Source organism: Sinocyclocheilus rhinocerous, unplaced genomic scaffold (assembly GCF_001515625.1).
Source record: "Sinocyclocheilus rhinocerous isolate Xijiao unplaced genomic scaffold, SAMN03320098_v1.1 scaffold1376, whole genome shotgun sequence".
NCBI classification, from domain to species: Eukaryota; Metazoa; Chordata; class Actinopteri; order Cypriniformes; family Cyprinidae; genus Sinocyclocheilus; species Sinocyclocheilus rhinocerous.
The window spans coordinates 885,455-905,383 of NW_015646354.1; the positions used below are offsets into that span (position 1 = coordinate 885,455).

The 19,929-nt window shown below is 38.2% G+C and overlaps 3 protein-coding genes across 3 annotated transcripts in view; 2 read left to right on the forward strand and 1 right to left on the reverse strand.

Annotated features, from left to right (window-relative positions):
- Positions 1-504: 504 nt before the first annotated feature.
- On the reverse strand, positions 505-6,516 carry LOC107707555 (lysoplasmalogenase-like protein TMEM86A). The gene is made up of 3 exons (XM_016511622.1): positions 6,404-6,516; positions 2,943-3,207; positions 505-1,696 (listed from the first exon to the last, which is right to left on the reverse strand). The coding sequence occupies exons 1-3, from the start codon at positions 6,422-6,424 to the stop codon at positions 1,269-1,271; spliced, it is 714 nt and encodes a 237-aa protein (XP_016367108.1). The 5' UTR covers positions 6,425-6,516; the 3' UTR covers positions 505-1,268.
- A 900-nt stretch (positions 6,517-7,416) lies between these two features.
- spty2d1 (SPT2 chromatin protein domain containing 1) lies at positions 7,417-15,472 on the forward strand. The gene is made up of 6 exons (XM_016511623.1): positions 7,417-7,924; positions 8,430-8,544; positions 10,572-11,951; positions 13,886-14,042; positions 14,219-14,296; positions 14,988-15,472. Exons 1-6 carry the CDS (start codon positions 7,865-7,867, stop codon positions 15,085-15,087), a joined length of 1,890 nt encoding a protein of 629 aa, XP_016367109.1. The 5' UTR covers positions 7,417-7,864; the 3' UTR covers positions 15,088-15,472.
- A 3,211-nt stretch (positions 15,473-18,683) lies between these two features.
- LOC107707536 (ubiquitin-conjugating enzyme E2 variant 3-like) overlaps positions 18,684-19,929 on the forward strand; it is an 8,941-nt gene continuing 7,695 nt past the window's right edge. The window contains exons 1-4 of the mRNA XM_016511595.1: positions 18,684-18,808; positions 18,991-19,075; positions 19,283-19,348; positions 19,475-19,638. Of these exons, the coding sequence (XP_016367081.1) occupies positions 18,767-18,808; positions 18,991-19,075; positions 19,283-19,348; positions 19,475-19,638 (357 nt within the window). The 5' untranslated portion in view covers positions 18,684-18,766. The remainder of the gene's footprint in view (positions 18,809-18,990; positions 19,076-19,282; positions 19,349-19,474; positions 19,639-19,929) is intronic.

Genomic DNA, 19,929 nt, shown 5'->3' on the forward strand with positions numbered 1-19,929 from the left:
AGTGTAGGATACCGGCTTCATCTACTCCAGAGACAATGCTAGCACTGGTTGCAGTCTATTGGGCTTGACAAGACAACTTCTCCAGCACATGTGCATGCAGGCATGGAGGTATGTGTGTGTACTAACTCAAAGTTATGAAACAAAATGACTTGGCGCTTTTCCACTGCGTGGTACGACTCGGCTCGGTACGGCTCAGTACGGCACGGCACGGCTCGGTTTGCGTTTCCACTGCAGTTTAGTACCGCTTTAGAGTGGGCGGGATTATTCACATGTCGTTATAGTTGCGCCGCCTCTACTGCCGCGACTCCTAAAAAACGTTTTCATTCGCCAATACGTGATCAGCAGAGTTTACACGTCACGTTTTGGTAACGTACGGTTCGCTTGGAACCCCAACCGAGGTGGTACTAAAAAAAGTACCAGGTACCAGGTACTGTACCCAGTGGAAAACCCCCCAAAAGTGAACCGTACCGAGCCGTACCATGCAGTGGAAAAGCGCCATTTGCAACGTGTCAATGACACAGGAAAAGGTATACCTCACAATACTATGACAAGGACTTGTGCATTGAATTTCAGTACAGCAGCACTATGCTAACATACCTGCTTTAGTTTGTGAAATGGTTGTCATGCTGCTCTCTGATTAGATTTGGGAAATCTACTGTGAGAAGGGGGAAACCAGCCCCCTAAGAAGAATCTGAACTACTTTGTATTGTTTGCTAGTCCATTCTACAGACAAACACTGGTCACTCAAGACTCACCCTTTGTTCATAATATAAGCCATCAGGGACTCTCTGAAGTGGACAAGATATCAGAGACATTGAGAAGAAACTGGGATAGTCTCGGTCGAAATGGAGACAATACTTAATGGGAAAGCAAGTGGGGTACTGTAAGTTGGGAAAAACGGAATATTTGAAACTAGTAACCAGAAGGCAAAAACTCATCCGTCTTTCCTTTCTCAATACCAAAAAGATGGTACTACTACTGAAAGCAAATGCAGTATTGCAAGTATGGAAAGAGACCTGACTAAGTCAAGAGTCAACCTGATTAAGACTCCAAGACTATCTAACCTTGTAAATTAATCCAGCATGGAATACTCCCATTGGTTTGGTCTCACATGATCCTAAACGGGCAATTCCTCAACTATAACCAATATATCCTGGTCATGGTCAGACGGGGGAACTGTGGATGGACCAGGGGTTGCAGAAAGTGGAACCTGTGTAGCAGCTAATGATGTTGAGTCATTAGGGGAAGGTTGGTTAATGTGTGGTTCCTCAGGCTCTTTTCCGAGCCGCATCGGCGTCTTGACATTCCACAGCCGACAGTGCGATCAACATCTGGGCAGCATAGTAGGTGGCCATTATGATGGCTCGGGAGTGGGGAACTGGGAAGCAGAACTTGTTGACGGCAATGGTGAGGTCGGACACCATGAAGAGGACAGCTCCGAGGCAGGCCGACAGTTTCGTCCAGGTCCAGAGGTCATTGGCGAGCTGGACTCCAGCGATGGCCCTCCAGCCCATGAAGCCGATGAGAGCGATGTAAACAGCCACCAGGTAGGTGAAGGGACCAGAGAGGTAGGAGTACAGAAGGGTGTAGCTGAGGCCTGAGATGACAGCGATGACCAGACCTGCTCTCAAGTTGAGGGGCTTCATCCCAAAGGCCGAAGAGTAGAGAATGTGGGTGATGCCGAACATTAGCAGTCCTAATAAGGCAAATACAATTGAATTGAGAATATGTCGTAGTGAAAGCAGGGGTGTCCAATCCTGGAGGGCCACTTTCCTTCAGAGTTTAGCTGCAACACACCTTGCTAGAACTTTCGAGTAATCCTGAAGACCCTGAAAAGCTGGTTCAGATGTGATTAATTAGGGCTAAAGCTGAACTCCTGTCTCCAGAAGCAGGAATGGACACCCCTGAATAAAAGCATATAGCAGTGGTTCTCAATTCCAGTCCTCATGTACCACTGCTCTGCACATTTTGTATGTATCACTTATCATAGATGTTTGTTCTATTCGACCATAAGTGCCCTGTGAAGTGGACATCACAGGATATTCCGCCATGATTCCAGTTCGAAGGGAGTGTATATGTTTCATTCAAATGGCATTAAAGTGTGCGAGACGTGAATTTAAATTGTATTTATTTACAGAGGTATATTATATCACACTTCTGTGATATACTAAGTTTCGTCTGTGTGTGAAGACGTTGTAGGCCGTGGCATACTGCAAATCCGTAAATGAATGTTCCAAAGTGGAGTAAACTTCAACGGATTCCCTGTGCTCAGCGAGTAGGGAGCAATGAACACCGTGTAGGTTCCCTGTCAATCGGAACACAGTTCATGCATGGAGCTGTCTTCTAACGAGCTGGTTGTCTGAATCAGGTGTGTTAAATAAGAGAGACATGCAAAATATGCATAGCAGTGGTATGTGAGGACTGGAATTAAGAACCACTGACATATAGTATACATTGTCTTTATATTATTTAGCAGGAAGCATGTTATTCTTGGCCTCATAACACTCTTGTTTGCTCCACAGCAAAACTTTGCTTGAGTAACTCTGTGGTTCCCAAGGGTATCTTCGGGCAGAATGGTTTGTTCCAACCCTCAACCCTGACCTAAAAAACCTCATTCAACCTCTACGCTACTTTCTCCATGCAAGAGCTGCTGAATCAGGCATGATAGTTCAGGGTTAAAACATAAAATGTCTTGCTTGAGAGTGGTGACTTGCAAAAAACCACAGTCTTCTGCTTTCAGATCATTTGCATAAACTCATTGAACCCCCATTTGGAAAGGCAATAAAAGTTAAATGCAATATTATATTGATGCAAAGCTTCTGATAAACAGAATTATTTGTTTTCTACGGATGACATATCTTTCCCTTCCCATCAACCCACATAGGAAATAACTCTTAATCATTTTTTAATCAAATCAGAGCAACACAATTGAATTAACTCACCATGACTAAAGTAGCCTTGTTCTTGCCAGATGAGAAATGCGTCACCCAAAGCTGAAAAAATAAGTCCTGCCAGGATTTTCCTGGCACTGGAGTGGGCACCTAAAAAGCTGATGCCATGGGCGAGCAGAAAAACCCAAAGACAGAAGATGGGCAGGCATTTGATGAGGGCACTGAACCAGGAGGGGCTCGAGGTGGGCAGCCACAGAACAAAGTAGACGCAAGTGGCTTTGAAGAACGGAACAAGCTTTGGACCCTCGCTCTTGACCTGCATGACAAAAGAGAGACTGAAGTTGCATTCATGGGAAGTGAAACACCATCATGTGAGTCAGAAAGACTGACACAGAGCTGTTCTTGTATTTAACAATTGGAGGAGATGTGCGATACCATGAATAACAACTATGACAATTGCTAAGTCTCAGAAGTATAACAAACCCAAGAAAAATATGTCAAAGTTTACTGTCCCATGAAAACTAGTTTAGAATTGGGCCTTTTGCCTAGAGTGCCATCTTTCACTAAACTCACAACAGACGGTGTGGATAGTCACCGCCAAGAAACCCTAAAGGAGGAAGTAATGACTTACACCCCAAACATATTTGTTCTTTGGTGACCCATAGGGCCATATGAGTCTGATTGCACAACCTCCTCATTACAAAACTGGATGATTCTGGAAGACTTCAATGGGTGATTCTAGACTTTACATCACATTAAGCAGCTGTCATATAGTTGCAACATGTCTAATTTTGAAAAAAAGTATTCTTGCATATAATTATGTGTAACTAGTACTTCCAGGGTGGGAGGCTTTCTAGTCGAGTATTGCTGGAGGGTTTCTAGAGTGTTCTGGGTTGGTTGCAAGGGTATTGCTAAGTGGTTGCTGGGGTGTTGTTGGTGGTTGCTAGGTGGATGCTTGGGTCAAAAGAGCCCACCCCCAAATCTCTATGATATTAAACATGACTTGGGTTCCTACTTCACTGTAAGTCTATTGTATTTTTTTGGACATTTGGCAGGAAATTTGCTAAAATTGTAGGTCATTTTCTTTAGAAACATAAAGAACAAATCACTAACAGTAAATATAAACAATAATAACACTTGCCTTTTATACGTGTAATCTCTGTACTTATATATTGGAAGAAGTAGATTCAGTGGCACGGTACACAACATACTACTTACGTAACAGTGACAACTACTACAAAGACCCATATTAACAAAACTATTTAACTTTTCTTGTCCTAATCCTCTTCTCGGTCCATGTCCGTTGCTTAGTCTTGGAATTTGTAGTTCGAGTCTTTGCCCGTGGGGGAAGTGGAAAAAGGCTATTGTTAGCAAGTGTATATTTTAATCAGATTCTGGTGTACCCCGCAGTCTGAGAAAGGTCACACTGAAATACAGAGACACTGTGAAATAAGTGCTTCCGATTTCTAGCCAGTTAATGTAAGGATATTGTATGCACACAGCATGATCTCTTTATATTTTAAAACGTGGTGCTGATCTTTAAAATGAGGGGTGGTAAAGCTTTGTGGTTATAGATCTGAGCTGGTAAATGAAAGGTGGTGTGTGAACCCCACAAGGGATGATCCACTAACCATAACCATTGTGCTGGTGGGACTGTTTACTGTATGTTAAATCACTTTAGAGAAGTGCATCCCCTGAAAGAGTATTTTCTAAAATTGAGTTTAAGAATCATACAAACACAACATAGTAATTTAGCATTACATCACTTGTTCATCAATGGATCCTCTGCAGTGAATGGGTGCCGTCAGAATGAGAGTCCAAACAGCTGATAAAAACATTACAATAATCCACAAGTGATCCACACCACTCCAGTCCATATATTAACATGAGCTGAAAAGTGTTTATTTTGTCACTTCTGGCCACTGTTTTGGACTGCTTTCACTTGTAAACAGTGCTTGATATGTGCTGTTTTCTTTCTTGATTCAGACAAGATGACTTATTATGTGCAATATTATGGAATATTATATTTTAGATGGAAGCAATGATTTGAACTAAAAAAACATCATGTTGGATTTCTTCATTATTACCAATGTTGAGTGTAATGTATTACCAAGTAACTGATTATATATATATATATTTTGTTTCTCTTGAAAAAGTAAAGTAAGGGATCACTATAAAATGTTTCTGTATTTTAATTACAGTTACTTCTGATGTAATTACATCAAACACTGTATATAGAACAATTCTATGTAAAACAAGAGTGTATTTAACATCTAAATGTAGCATCTAATGAAAATGTATATGTTTTTAAAGGGGTCATATGATGCGATTTCAATTTTTCCTTTCTCCCTTTAAATACTTATAAAGTTCAAGAATAATTTATGAAATTAAACATTATTTATTTGAAAGAATTAAAAATGCAGATTCATGTTTATCATTGTATTGTTCAACTGGTCGAGGTTGATATGGGATTTAGAAAGTAATTAGTAATAAGTTTATCAACCGTTTAGACTCGTGACAGAATCCATTTACTGCAAAGGATCAATTTCTCCAAATCTGTTCCAATGAGGACAAACACATTTACATCTCGGATGGCCTGAGGGTGTGTACATTTTAATTTTGTGGGTGAAATATTTCGTTAATTAATACATTGTATAAAATTACACAGTTAAAACATGTGACAACATGCCTTAAACAAAAAAACAGTTCAACTAATATATTTAGTAGGTCAGACACCATATATTTAAAATATTATTATTATTATTTTATATATAAGAGATGTTAAAAACAGAGGGCATTAAACAAAATGCTTTGCTGAAACAGTGCAGTCTTGATTATGTCAGCAAAACTGAAGTCATGTCAAGAGAAGCTGCATGAACTGGGATGCCTCTCTTTGCCAGTTAGTCATAATGCATGAGTCTGTTTGAAAGAGGAATAAAGGTTGTCAGGAGAGTTTTCATAGAATAAAGCCCTTTGAAAGCAAATGAAAGCAGACAAAAATTGGGAAATACTGAGAATAAAAAAAAATGCTGCACAGCGAATTGCACAGTGCTTATTTAATGATAGATCAATTGAATCTCTGCATAAAGAAACAGCACAATTCATGATAACATAGCACATGGTAAAGTAAACATGAGCATGCTGGCCATAATCACGTGCGCATTGTTATTCCCAAGATAACAGACTCAAGGATGCACAGACAAAAATATAGATTTAAAACAAACTGATGTCAGCGTACTGTATGTGGATTGTCATATCCTTAACGACAGGTCACTATATAAGCATAATTTGAAAAATAACAATCATGCATACGCAACATAAAGAAATAGAAGTGGCTGTCAGAGCCAAGCAATAGATGAATACGAAATGAAAATGGTCATACACTTATGAATCCATATGCAATGCCAGTTTGAGTTTAACTGACATCATGTCTTTATGCAGTGATCATGTCGATGATGCAGGGATGTTTTGATGAAAAGCGGTAGAAAAGAGAAAAGAGGAAACAGACTCACCACAGTGACAGGAGAAACCATCTTTGTCTGCGGATCGATGAACGGATCGGTCGTCGCTAACAGAGCACACGCTAGTATTTACGTCCCTTTGTATTTTAAATGTGTTTTTGTCTTGTGTTTGGGACAGGCCATCATCAGTGGGAGGAGAAATCCGCTGTAAAGTGGGCGGAGCTTGCGGGTAAAAATACAAGCCCTGTCCAATCGGAATGCAGGAAGGTGTTTACATTACAGCGAATGTGGGCGAGTGGGAGGGGTTTACCTGCGACATTTGCATACAGCGCATTCACTGCACGTTTATTCTTTTTATCGCGTTTTAATACGTTTTATTGTCAACATCTGTTTCTGATATATAATGCAAGTTCGATATAAATTGTAAAGGTTAATAAAATGATAGTGAGATGCGTAAACGGTATCTGAACTGTTTCTTGAATCTGTATCGACACCTTGTGGTAGCATTAAGTAAACAATATTGAGTCACTATACTCACTATTTTCCTAAAAAAGTCGTTAATATTACCTTAAAGTACAAACTGATGTGTTGGTATTGCAAGCTTTGTTTATAATAAATATTTAGAATGCAAAAGAAAAATACGTGTGATTATTGAGGGGGTAATATTGTACTTGTGCTGGCTTTCATAGAATTTATCGATATGATTTATGTTTCTTTTATTAGATTTTATTTAGCAACGTCTATGATATATAAACACGGATGTGCATTTGTATATATATTTTTTGTTTAATTATACTTCGCCTAGCTTATTTTTCTAGTGTTTTTGTTTTTTTTGCATTTAAAAATCCCATCTGCTGTCTATAAAAAAGAAAGAAAAGGAAAAGAAAATTAAAAAGCACTTGTCTTAACTGAGAAAGGTACAGTTCTAGCTATTTGTGTTTTTATGTTTAGCAACCTATCTACCATTATCAACCATTATCTACAAAATATCTACAATTTTTGGTCTTATGATATGAAAGAAGATAACGCGAGTCTTAAACAACCGGAAGTGGCGTGGGAACGTGAACCGGAAGTGACGTGGGTTTGGCTGTTGTTTCTAGAACACAGATCTGTCTCACAAGAGGATTTTCTATGTTCGCGTTGTTTCATGTCGCTTAATGACAATTTAGGGAAACTGGTCCGGTATCACTGAACGAATACATAACGAAACTTTTTTTTTATTAATCTGGGAAGCTCTCCGTTGTTTAAGGGTTTAAATGTACAGCAGCTGATCAGATATGGCGAACAGAAGCTGAAGGGAGTTGTTTTCATCGAGGGTTTCCTCTTAGTTTGCTTCTCCTTCCTCCAATACTTGGTTGGTTTTAACAGCAGGGCTGATTTACAGACTGTATTTACGGGCACAAAGGCTGCCTGAGGTTAGTGTTTGTCGATTGGTACGTTAAGTGGTAACGTTAGCTATTGCTATTGTTATTAGCTAAGTAACGTTAAGTGAGCTGTAGACATTTAGGGATCATGGATTTCGACAACGTGCTGTCCATTGCCTGCCAAAATCAAGGCCTCAGCAGCATACCGGTATGTATGAGAAAAACACTTGAAAAAATAATACATTATTTATCGTCTTATTTATAACTTTGGAAGATCCAACTACATGCACGTTGATTAATTCAAATGTTTTATTGTTGTAATGTGCCAGTCTATCATGTTTTAGGGTAATATGAATTAATTTTGCTCACGTTTTGAGAAAAGCCTCCCAAGTCACTTATGTCATTTAAAGAGGTCATATGATGCGATTAAAATTTTTCCTTTCTCTTTGGAGTGTTACAAGCTCTTGGTGCATAATAATACGACATTATTTATAGTCTTATTTATAACTTATTTATAAGATCCAACTTACATGCACGTTGATTAATTCAAATGTTTTATTGTTGTAATGTGCCAACTATCATGTTTTAGGGTAATATGAATTTAATTTTGCTCACGTTTTGAGAAAAAGCCACTTATGTCATTTAAAGTGCTTGTAATTTCACATGCACATGTCTTGTAATTTCACATGCGCAATCATGTCTGTTTTTTATAGAAGCGGTATAGCCTGAAAACCGGTCCACCCAAGAAAGATGTCAAAATCAAGGGAGTAAATTCGTCTGCGGTGCAGGCCTTCTTGAAAAAACAGGCCATGGAGCAAAAGAAAAAAGGTGCTTTTTTCTCTTTAAACCTTGTTTAGCTGTACATAATATCTTCTAAAATGCATAGTCCATCCAAGTCATTGTTTGCTTGCTGTCATGTCATTGCAATCCTGTAAGACTTAGACCACGAAAGATAGCTCTTTTCCATATAATTAAAATGAAGGGGATGGATGCTGTCAAGATGATGAAAAGGACCTTAAGAGCACCATAAAGGCAGTCCATATGACTTATATTTAGACATGTCACATTCACATCAGGGTTGACCTCAACCACATAAAATGTCACAATTATTAAAAAAGTAACCAACTGTTTGTACACATTTTTAAACTTGGAAGTCATTTTGACTTTCTAGTTATTTTGACCCGGACTAGATTTTCTAGTTAAAGTTATCGCATTGGACTAAAACCTACTGACTTTGCGTACACAGGGTACAGCAACTTCCCAAAACAACTGGATATTCTTTGTACTTTTTAGGACCTTGTTACATATGGGGGTGTCCCTGTCAAAAATTACAGGTCTGCAAGAATTGCTTGTAAATCTCTCATTATGCTCAAGAACCTTTTGAGTTTTTTAGTGATCATCATAATTTTTTTCTCTCAAAAACAGGTGCATAAGCTCAGATCAGTCAAGTCATTATAAATCAGTTCCAAAAAGAAATACAAAACCTGTGCTAAATGAAAGAAAACAAGTGGACAAAAAAAATAATCAATCCCAAGATTTGGTGATATAGCATAATGAAAGATTTATAAGCAAATTTGATCATTTTTGACAGGGAACACTTAATTAGGTAAAGGATTTTCAGTACAGCACACGGGTTAAATTATAAATGGTAATAAAGAAACCCAAAACCACAAATGTGTCACAAAACAAACATTTCATCATCTGAAGATAGTAATGTGTTACTCTTTATTATTCTATAAGGGGGTCTGTTTAACAGCCAACAACTAATATTTTATCTAAATTAATATTTCAGTCAAAATTAATCAGTTGCTTTTCTCTGCTTTCGGTGGACACACTCTTCTAATATTTGCAGATAAAATTCAACCTAACGCAAAACATAAGTTAACACTTTTCAATGCAGCCCACACAAAACAATATGGTTATAAGCTTCTTAAAGGGTTAAAGTGCTCACATGTAGGTCATGCACTAAAGCTCTCTCGTCACCTCCGCCGTTTTTCAAATGCACTTTTTTCCTTAGAAATGTGTATTTCACTACTATAAAATGATCTATGAGCTCTATGCTGGTATATCATGTAACTCTAGCACACAAGTTGTATGGACCCCTTTTATAATATCTAATATTATTTATTTAGTTAGTCCTTTCAAACGCTCACAGTTCCAACAGCTCCTACACATTTGCCAGGAAGTTTCTAGCAATCCTGAAGACTTTGATTAGCTGGTTCAGGTGCGTTTAACTCTCCAAAGCTTGACATAAGAAATAGTGATCAGAAAAATAGATTATTTTTAACGGAATGCAAACATGTTTTTATTGAGTATAATATTTGATATATCAGGCCTGTATATTTTGATAGAGGGGAATGTTGTACTTGAGGAGGAAAAACACAGAGGAACTAAGTGAAAATATGCAGTTGCTGATATTTATATGGCCAAAAAGATGAAATTCTGACAGCTTGTAATGTAAATAAGTGAGAAATTACTTAAACTTCAATGCATATAAATATCAGTTGTTACTCAATATTATCCGGTAATATGTTTTGGTAAGATGATATTTGATTAGTTTTATGATTAAAGCTCTGAAGTTTTTATTGTGGGGCAAAACATATAATGCAATGCAGGATGATGTTTGAAAGATGCTGTACAAAGTTTTGGTAATTTAGAAGCCTTAAAAGTGTTGTATTAAATAAAATACAGTAGGGTTAATTGGAGCTAAACTCTGCAAGATAGTGGCCTTACAGGAGCAGGATAAGACACCCCTTTAGCCATAGGGATTTGCAAAGACATGTGGGTGAGAAAATAACCATGGCCCTTTTCACATATAATGCATATTTTGATGTTCCTTGCGCTCTCTTTCTTAGAACTACAGAGTAAGAAAGCAAAAGAGGACCTGCTGGCCAAAAGAGTGGAGCTGAAATCAGATAGGAAGGCAAGAGCAATGGCTTCCCGAACTAAGGACAATTTCAGAGGTTACAACGGCGTCCCTGTCATAGACCAGCCCAAAAAGAGGCGGTCGAAGGGGGAGAGATCGGAAGAGCAGCAAACATCGAACACATATGATGATGATGATGATGATGAGGATGATGATGATGATGGTGATTACGGCTATGAGGGAAATGATTCTGAATCTGAAGAACAAAGCATGCCTGTTAAGCCTCCGTCTCGGCCTGAGTCCTCCAACAAAGTCGACAGCAAACCGAAAAGACACAGTGCTCCAGCAAGGCCCCCTCCATCATCAATGAACTTTGCGGACCTCTTGAAACTTGCGGAAAAGAAGCAGTTTGAACCTGTTGAAATGAAAGTAGTGAAGAAGACCGAAGAGAAGCTTAGAACAGCCGAGGAGATTCGAGAACTCGAAATAGAGCGCAGAGTCAAGAATCAGGATAGAGGGAAAGATGCCAAACCAGACAAGAATTCAGGACACAAAGACAGCCGATCCCAATCCAGCTCAAATTCACAAAAGAAGCATGTAGACCGAGATGGCAAAATTGGGAAATTGCCCAAGCCATCAGGGGAAAAGTACCAGTCAAGTAGTACCAGTAAAAAGCCAAAGCTTCAATCATCCAGTGAAAGAATTCCAAGTTCTGTCAAACTACACGGAGACAGAAACTCAGGCTCCTCAGGTGCCTTACATGGAAAAGCTGCCATGAAGAACAGTGCTCCGTTTCAGTTGAAACCAGCACCATCCAGACCCTCACAAGGCCAAAGGCCCACAACCTCAAGTGACCTTACCCCAAAGAAGGGGAATACCTCAGTACCTCAAGGGAAATCAAGTATTTTGGGAAGTCGTGCTGGAGTTGCTCCTGGTGCAGCTAGACCAAGTCAAGCACCACACAAAAACTCTGGGCAAGTTAGACCTAGTAACTCTGGTGGGCAACCTCAGAAACCAGCTAAACAAGGACATTTATCACGGCCTGGGAGCAACGGACTTGCACTTTTACCCTCTTCTGGTGACCCCTCAAAGCAACCAAGGCCAGGTGGTAGTTTGCCAGGTCAGCAGGTTCCTGGAAGCTCCAAGGCCGCCATAAATGGACCAAGCAGGATGGGAAGTAATGTTTCTGGGAGACCGGTAAACATCATGGCCTCTGGCCCTGGAATATCTCGGTGCACTGTTGTTTCAGAGACTGTTTCATCAAAGAACTTTGCACTGAGACCTGGGATGGTTCCAAGACCTCCGGGACCTCAAGGCCCCAGGACATTGATTGGCCCCTCAGGCCACAGAGTCCTGGTTAAACCTCCTGGTAAGGGTTATGATAAGAACCTCTTAATGGCCAAGTGTTTCATGATTTGTGTTTGTTAATATATTATTAAGAGAACTGCTGTTTTGGCAGATGCCAGTCCCAAGAATTAACGTAATGTAATGAACCTTGCAACTGAAGTTAATGGGGCAATGCATTACACCATATTAAACATTATACACATAAACATTTTTAAAAATACACTTAGAATTCTACATGCAATCAATTCCTGATGGACAAAATCAAGTTCTTTTTACATTTTTTTTTTCCTTGTGTGGGAGCCGTTTCACTTGGATATACGTCATAGTAGACGAGAAAAGATGCAATTACTGTTTCATACATTTCATGTACTTTTTTTTTGTTTGTTTTTACAAACCAAGAAGACAAGTTGAAATTATTTAAGGTGGTAATCAACAGCCCGTTAAAGATATTATTAAAACAGTTACTGTGAAAGATCCTTTTTGCTTTGCAAAAAGGCGAATCATCTACAAAACTAGGAATCATGTTTCTTGTTTGTTAGCAGGGTGTCTGCGGGGTCTTAAGTATTAAAAGTTGATAAATCAATTTAGAGAAAATTAAGGCCCTTAAAAAGTCTTAAATGCCATTTTCCAAGGTATTAAATTTTGTATCCCGCAAGATACAAAATTTGTACATTCGCGCCCACTGTGTAAAGGGAGCACATCTTACGATAAAAGATATTTGTCAGTGAGCTCGGGATCTGTTGAGGAGCAAATTCTCCCAACATCCTGTCAGTTATCTCTCCTTACTTTTGACCTGTGATCAGTCAAATCTGACTTCTGCAGCTCGTGTTGGATGCAGGGTTGTTGTTGTTTTTTTCCACGAAATTGGGCTGCTTTTAAACTGTTGCCATGAGTTGATTTTCCCCAGTGGGTTAAAAGTTTGAAATATTGCATAAATTACATTTGGTTGAAATGCTTGTACTGAAACATTTTGCATTCTACCTGTAATACAGCTGTGCTAAATGTTTTGGGCCACACTAGTAGGAAGCATTTGAGCTAGTCACTCAGTTAATTCTCTTGTGCTTCGTTCCCCCCTTCTGAATTATGTTGTATTGATAAGGAGTTATCACAAAGTAAGTCTGTTTAGTTGTGCTATCTTACAATCAATATATAGCAAATGTAAGTTAAAGTGTCGCCGATGTAACCTGTTAAAACTTGGAGTGGCGATGAGGTCTTAAAATGTATGTAAAGAGTCTTAAAAAAGGTCTTAAAAGGTATTAAATTTAAATCCATGATTCCTGTATATACCCTGGTTAGGCATATTAGGTATGTTTACATGCACATGTGTCGTCATTTGGAATGAATTCATTAAGACTTCAGGTTCTGAAAGTTCCGTACATGTACATTACATGTATTCCGAACAAAACTTTAACGGAAGCGTAGTTGCTGTGTCTGGAAGTCACTGTGAGAATAACTGAAACCAAACATGTAGTTGTGTAAATACATGCATAAAGGCATCTTAGAATCCGATTGAGAATATCTCCTGATTCATGCGTTTATATGTGCTCATTGTTTTCCCATTGATCATATTATTTTAGGTCTGTGCCCACCATCCAATCTGATTAAAATTTCATTTGGATTAAACTCACTTGAATCGATTGAGTTTGACATGGTTTTCTGATTGAACCGTTAATCTGATTACTAACTGATTATATGGTTGCATGTAAAATGTAGTTACTTGGAAATTTATGGGACAAGCAGAATTCATTAGTGTGAATCGATTCTTGTGTCGTTTATTGCTCCAAGTACTTGTATTGAATTTGCATTAAAATGAGCTTGATTTGCACATGTATTCATTCATGTTCTATAAACAATGACATTTGTTTTTCATTTGTAATCAGTAGCAACACTAATGCCTTATGTGTAATATTACATGTTTTTAAAGTTGTATCCCCTCTACTCCTGCCATTTTTGAAGGACCAGTGTTGCCCCCCATAACATCCAATTATAAACGAAAGTATGAGGATGAGGAAGAGTATGACTCTGAGATGGATGACTTCATCGACGATGAAGGAGGAGAACAAGATGAAATTTCAAAACATATCAGGGAAATCTTTGGCTATGACAGGACCAAGTGAGTTTTTGCGCAGTTTAAGATTACTATAAAATATCCTTGGACTTGAAAAGATCTTGCTATTTATAGGTGACGTTTACTCGCAGATGTTTGCATACTTGCATAGAATGTTTCTAGCCTTAAAATACAAGGATTGTTTGCCTGCTTTGTGTTAAAATGGTCTTTCGTTTCAACAGATATAAAGATGAAAGTGAATATGCACTGAAATTTATGGAGAGCACCTGGAAAGAACAGCAGAAAGAGGAAGCGAGGAGGTATGAATTCAGCTGCAAACTGCTTTGGTTCATCATCATTTTCACTAAATCATCCCACTGTTGCCTTCTTTTCTGTGTGTTTTCTGTTTTGCCTTGCCCCTGATTGTCTGATTAGCCTGCGAATGGCAGTGCTTGAGGACCAGGAGGAGGAAAGACGAGAACTTGAGGAGTAGGGTTGGGTACCGAACTCGGTACTTTTAAGGGTACCGACCGAATTGCGTCGGTACTACCGAGTACCGATTCACGTTAAATCAATCGGTGCCAAATTTCGTTACCTGAGAACGCATCTGAGACGCAAGAGAGACCCTGTGACAAGAGGTCACCCCTGCAACTCGTTCAAACAACACACAGGGCAAGCCGTTCTGGGAGAAAAAAAAAAGAAAGAAAAAGTTTGTAGGACTCTATTGTTCAAAATGTTGAAATTGAGACTTTTTGACTTACTTTCACTGAAATAAATGTTTTCGTAATTACACAGAGTAAAGTACCGAAAAAAGGTACCGGCACCGAAATTCAGGTACCGATTAAAATGTGAACTGTAGCCAACCCGATTGAGGAGATGAGGCGGAAGAATGCCAAGAAGAGAAAATGATTGTGTTTCCAACAGACTGAAATAAAACGCTTCTCTCCCTTTACGCAGAGGACCAGCGAAAATGACGTTCCTTAATGACACCTGTTTTTGTTTCTGCCTCAGTTTACGCCTGGGCATCAAGGAGGATGAAGAGGACATCCGTATGGAGGAGGAGGAGATGAAAAGAAAACTAGGGATGAAAGCAAAGCAGAAAAAGATTTAGTTTACCTTACTTGACTTTGATATAGTCTTATTTGGTTGGGAGGAACCGAGTGGAATGGAAATGCATTCCTTGTGCCGCTGACATTGTTACACTATTTATTTGAATGCCCAAGCCACGGGAGCAGGTTTGCACTATCAAGAGCCCATCTGACATAGCTGAGCTTCGGAGAAAATAATATATGAAATTAATATCTGAGAATCACGATAGCATTTTTTGTATCTGTAGAAACCATGAAAGTATATCTATGTGGATGCCTTACTCAAGCACCAACTTCCAGATTGGTCCTGATTTAGGGAGAGTTAGTTTATAAGTGTATAAGACTGCCATGTACTTTTTGTTAAAGTGATTTTTGACCGATTCTGCTGTCCTGTCATTTGTTAATTCAGTGTCGTCGCTGTAATGGTGGATCTGGTTCCATAAACCTGGAAGTGAAAATGAGTTGCCTTTAGCTGGGATGAAACCCAAATATTTACTTTGTGCTGTGGAACACATTGGTTGCATTGCACAACGTATGTTTGTAATGCAAATGACATTATTCACATTTCAACATCATCTAGAAACAAGTCAACATTGTAACATGGCAATACCATGGTATTCTGTGAAGAATCGTGAAGTACTTATGGTAACAATAACACATCAATTAGACAACACAGTAGTTTTTGTAAAAGCTACTGATCCAGACAACCAGTGTAGAGTTAAGCACTATGCTCAAACAAAGATGTTAGTAGGTGTCAAGAAAGACAAAGCGGTAGACAAGACATTAGGCTAACCTTTCCTACCCAGATAGCACACGTACATCTGCAAGATGTCTGTTAAAGATCACTTCATCTGGAAAGCATCTGCTGTGTACAAACATCTGTTAGACGTCTTTAAGATGTTACGTTTTACATGCATTGTAAAAAATAAATGTCTATTTGACATCTGATAGGAAACGTAAATGCAGACGTCAAATAGATGTCTCTGTGATGTATGTGTGCTATCAGGGTAATTACTGTACCTCTTGCTGGTTTTGTCACTGGACCAGAGTAAATGGTCGCAAGAATATCGCCATCATCTCTTTATTATCCACTTCAAAGCAAGGCGCATATGATATTTCACACAGCGTTTGGCTGCTTTGTTACTTCCATCTTGGCTAACAAGAGTCGTGGTAAATTTTTACATAAGGTCAGGTAGCTTATGAACTAATTTATGCATAAATGAGCCCCTTTATGAACCATGTCCTCATAGTATGGTTCTTTGCTCATAGGCAGATACTGATAGGCTGTTTGCATTGTTTGATGGTTAGTTGATTGGGATAGGGTTTGGGTTGATCTAGCAGCATTAGGCCTACTTAACTTGTACCCACAACACAAAATCACGTTGGGAACACAGATATTAGTATTTTAATGTTCACAAAACAACTAATTAGAATCAGAATCCAAAACTTCCCATATGTTAATCATTTTGCACATTGTTGGGCCTATTAAAAATACATACGTTTTATTACATTTAAATAATATACAATTTTGGTAGTGTTGGGTTGCCACTTGATCACGAATGTGAAAACTCCTTAAAGCCAGTATAGATATACACTACAAAGAGATGTGCAGGGATACAAAATAGCGTCGTGTATTAAAAATCTTTGCTGTCTAAAAAAGAAAAAAGAAATTTACACACAGTCAAAAGCATTCATGAAGTGGAAGTTATGTCACATATTGGTTTCCATATTTAATACAATTTCCCAGGTTCTTCTTATATTACCTTTTTTTTCTGGCTGACTATATGACAACATCAGGGCTGAATTGGTTACCGGGCATTTTCTCGACAGAATGTTTTTTGTTTGTTTTTTGCCAAGGACCATCACGTAGGGACAGCGAGCAGCCAGTGGCCCATTGGTTTGTCTCGTGTATTGACAGCGTAAACAGCCAATCACAATGCGCTATAGACAGAGCGATGAAGTATTTTGCTCCGCCTATATAAAGACCGCTTCACCCCAACTTCTTCCTCGTCGGCTTTTCCCACGTTTCCACAGCAGCATTATCAAGAACAGGCTTGTTCTGCGGTGAGTGATGCGGGCCAAAGAGCTAGGCAGGAGGAGGAGAGGAGAGTAGTTGAATCTCCCCCGCGTCAAGTGAAAGTCAAGTCAAGTTGTGTTCACAGAGGTTTCCATAAGCCAATGCAAATAAATCTCGATTGAAATAAAAATTGTCGATAAAACGATTTAAACGATATTGTCAGACCTGACGTTTTATTCGTATCTAAAACAACTAGATGCAATGATCTACAATACCAGTTAAAAACATTTTGCACAGTAAGATTTTTTTTTTTTAAAGAATTCTCTTCTGCTCACCAAGCCTGCGTGCGTTTATTTGGTCCAAAGTACAGCAAAGGCAGTAATATTGTGAAATATGTTTACTATTTAAAATAACTGCTTTCTATTTTCTTTAAATTGATCAAATATGATGATAAAGACATTTATAATGTTACAAAATATGTATATTTCAGATAAATGCTGTTCTTCTGAACTTTGTATTCATCAAAGAAACCTGAAGAATTTCTACTCCGCTGTTTTCAACATAATAATAATAATAATAATAAATGTTTCTTGAGCAGCAAATCAGTATATTAGAATGATTTCTGAAGGATCATGTGACACTGAAGACTGGAGTAATGATGATAAATTCAGCTTTGATCACAGAAATAAATTACAGTTTAAAATATATTCAAATAGAAAAATTTTATTTTAAAAAGTTAAAAATATTTCACAATATTACTGCTTTTGCTGTATTTTGGATCAAATAAATGCAGGCTTGGTGAGCAGAAGAGACTTCTTTAAAAAACATTAAAGATCTTACTGTTCAAAAACTTTTGACTGATAGTGTATATCATATATATGGTGGTGGGCCGCCTGGACCAAAAAATGCCAGGGCCGATTTTTTGTCCCAGTCCAGCCCTGGACAACATCATTCCACCGTTTTATTCTTTTGCTGTTATCCATTTTTTAAAATGCATGTTAGGTCATAAATAACGATGAGTTTTCTTTAAAAGTTTCTTTTACCTATAATAAGCTTTTTTTTCTTAAAATGATAAAAAATAATGAATAAATGTGCTAAAAATTAAACATGAAGTGTGTGTGTGTGTGTGATAAAGTGACAGTGGGAATAAAATATGTGCAGTTTGTTAAATTCAATATAATATTTGGTGAGCGTGATTTGACCAAGTACAACATGTTCCTGGATCAACATCCATGTTGATCCTGGAACAACATTTATTTTGTCTCCTATAACTTGACAAACAACTTCAAACGCAAATGGTTCGCTAGCCCCTGACAAATTTTCTGGCAATCAGCATTGAATTTTTTTCTGTCAGTATGGTTTTCATATTTGGTAAAAAAAAAAAAAAAAAAGTTAGAAAATACTACAAACTTTATTTGTATGATAACATTTAAAAAATGTGTATTCAAAATACCAACCCTGAAATATTTGCAGTGCATTTTCACCTTTTATTTTCATCTCAGTTGTTTTTCAATGTACACCATCGCTGTGTTGTATTTGCATAACATCACTCCTCTCGGCTCGCCGTAGCAGACAGCAGTCAGCTGCGAAGTGTTTGCGGAAGTTTCACTTTATTGCCCGGTTGAGATTGAACCGCTCCTGCTTTCCTCGCTTTCACCGAGCTTGGCTTGAATTAAACAGAGATAATGGATTTAAACTCGGAATCTGTGAAGAAAGTTCTCTCTAAGGTGACTAACTCATGCTTGTTCACATACGCTCTCATAATCTTAAATAGTAATGAATTAAGGCTGATGATAGACACTGGTTAAACTTGTTTGAAAAGTTGAGTCACTGTCTTAAAAATCACGTTTACTGCCCAGCCTTTAAATATGGATTATTTTGTCTAACATGTTACTTGTTTTCGTACCAGTATAAATTTCGTGATGTTGCTATCGAAGAGCTACAGAAAGTGTCTCGCCTTCATTCTGATATGAAATTAATATCCGGAACATACAGTAAGTCATTCTGAATATATGAAACTACATTCATCTGGTTTAGTTATAGAGAGTTCAGAGTTTAATTCCTTTTGGTATTATTACATTTTATATTAAAATTACTGCATATTACAATATATTAGCATATAATATTATTTAATGAATTTTATATATCAGATTATTGTATGCATCATTTGTGATTAAGTCATTTTTGAAACGCATTTACAGCATCTAGTGACAGTTTACAGAAGGATCTGCTCAAACTGCTTGGAAACATCCCAGTCAGATATCAAGGTGAGACTCTGTGCATCTCTGGTTCATTTGAACCAGGAATATGCTAGAAATACAGTACCGTAGTTGGTAATTGCTCAGAAGACCCTTGATTTATATGTGTGTGTGTGGACGGTAATGTATTCACAGGGCACCTATATAACCTGCCCATCCTGCTGTGGCTCTTGGATTCCTTTCCTTTCACGCCTCCCATCTGCTTCCTGAGACCCACGTCCAGCATGGTCATACGGGAGGGTAAACACGTCGACTCGAAGGGCAGAATACACCTGCCGGGCCTGCACAGCTGGGACCATGTGAGAGAACCTCAAACCGTTCTTGACTGGAATTATTTACAGTATATGCAAAATAGTTTAGATTCAGTTAAAGGCACAATATGTAAGATTTTTTTATTAAAATATCCAAAAACCACTAGAACAGTGTTATATATTTTGCTGACGTGTGTACTTACATTAACCCAAATGTTTCGAAGAATGTTTAAATCCAGAGAAATAAGCTATTTTAACTAGCGACACGGACCGTATAGTGTCATTGTGTCGCCTGCCAATGACGTCATAACCCCTCGATTTCCGGTTTTGTTTGGAAAA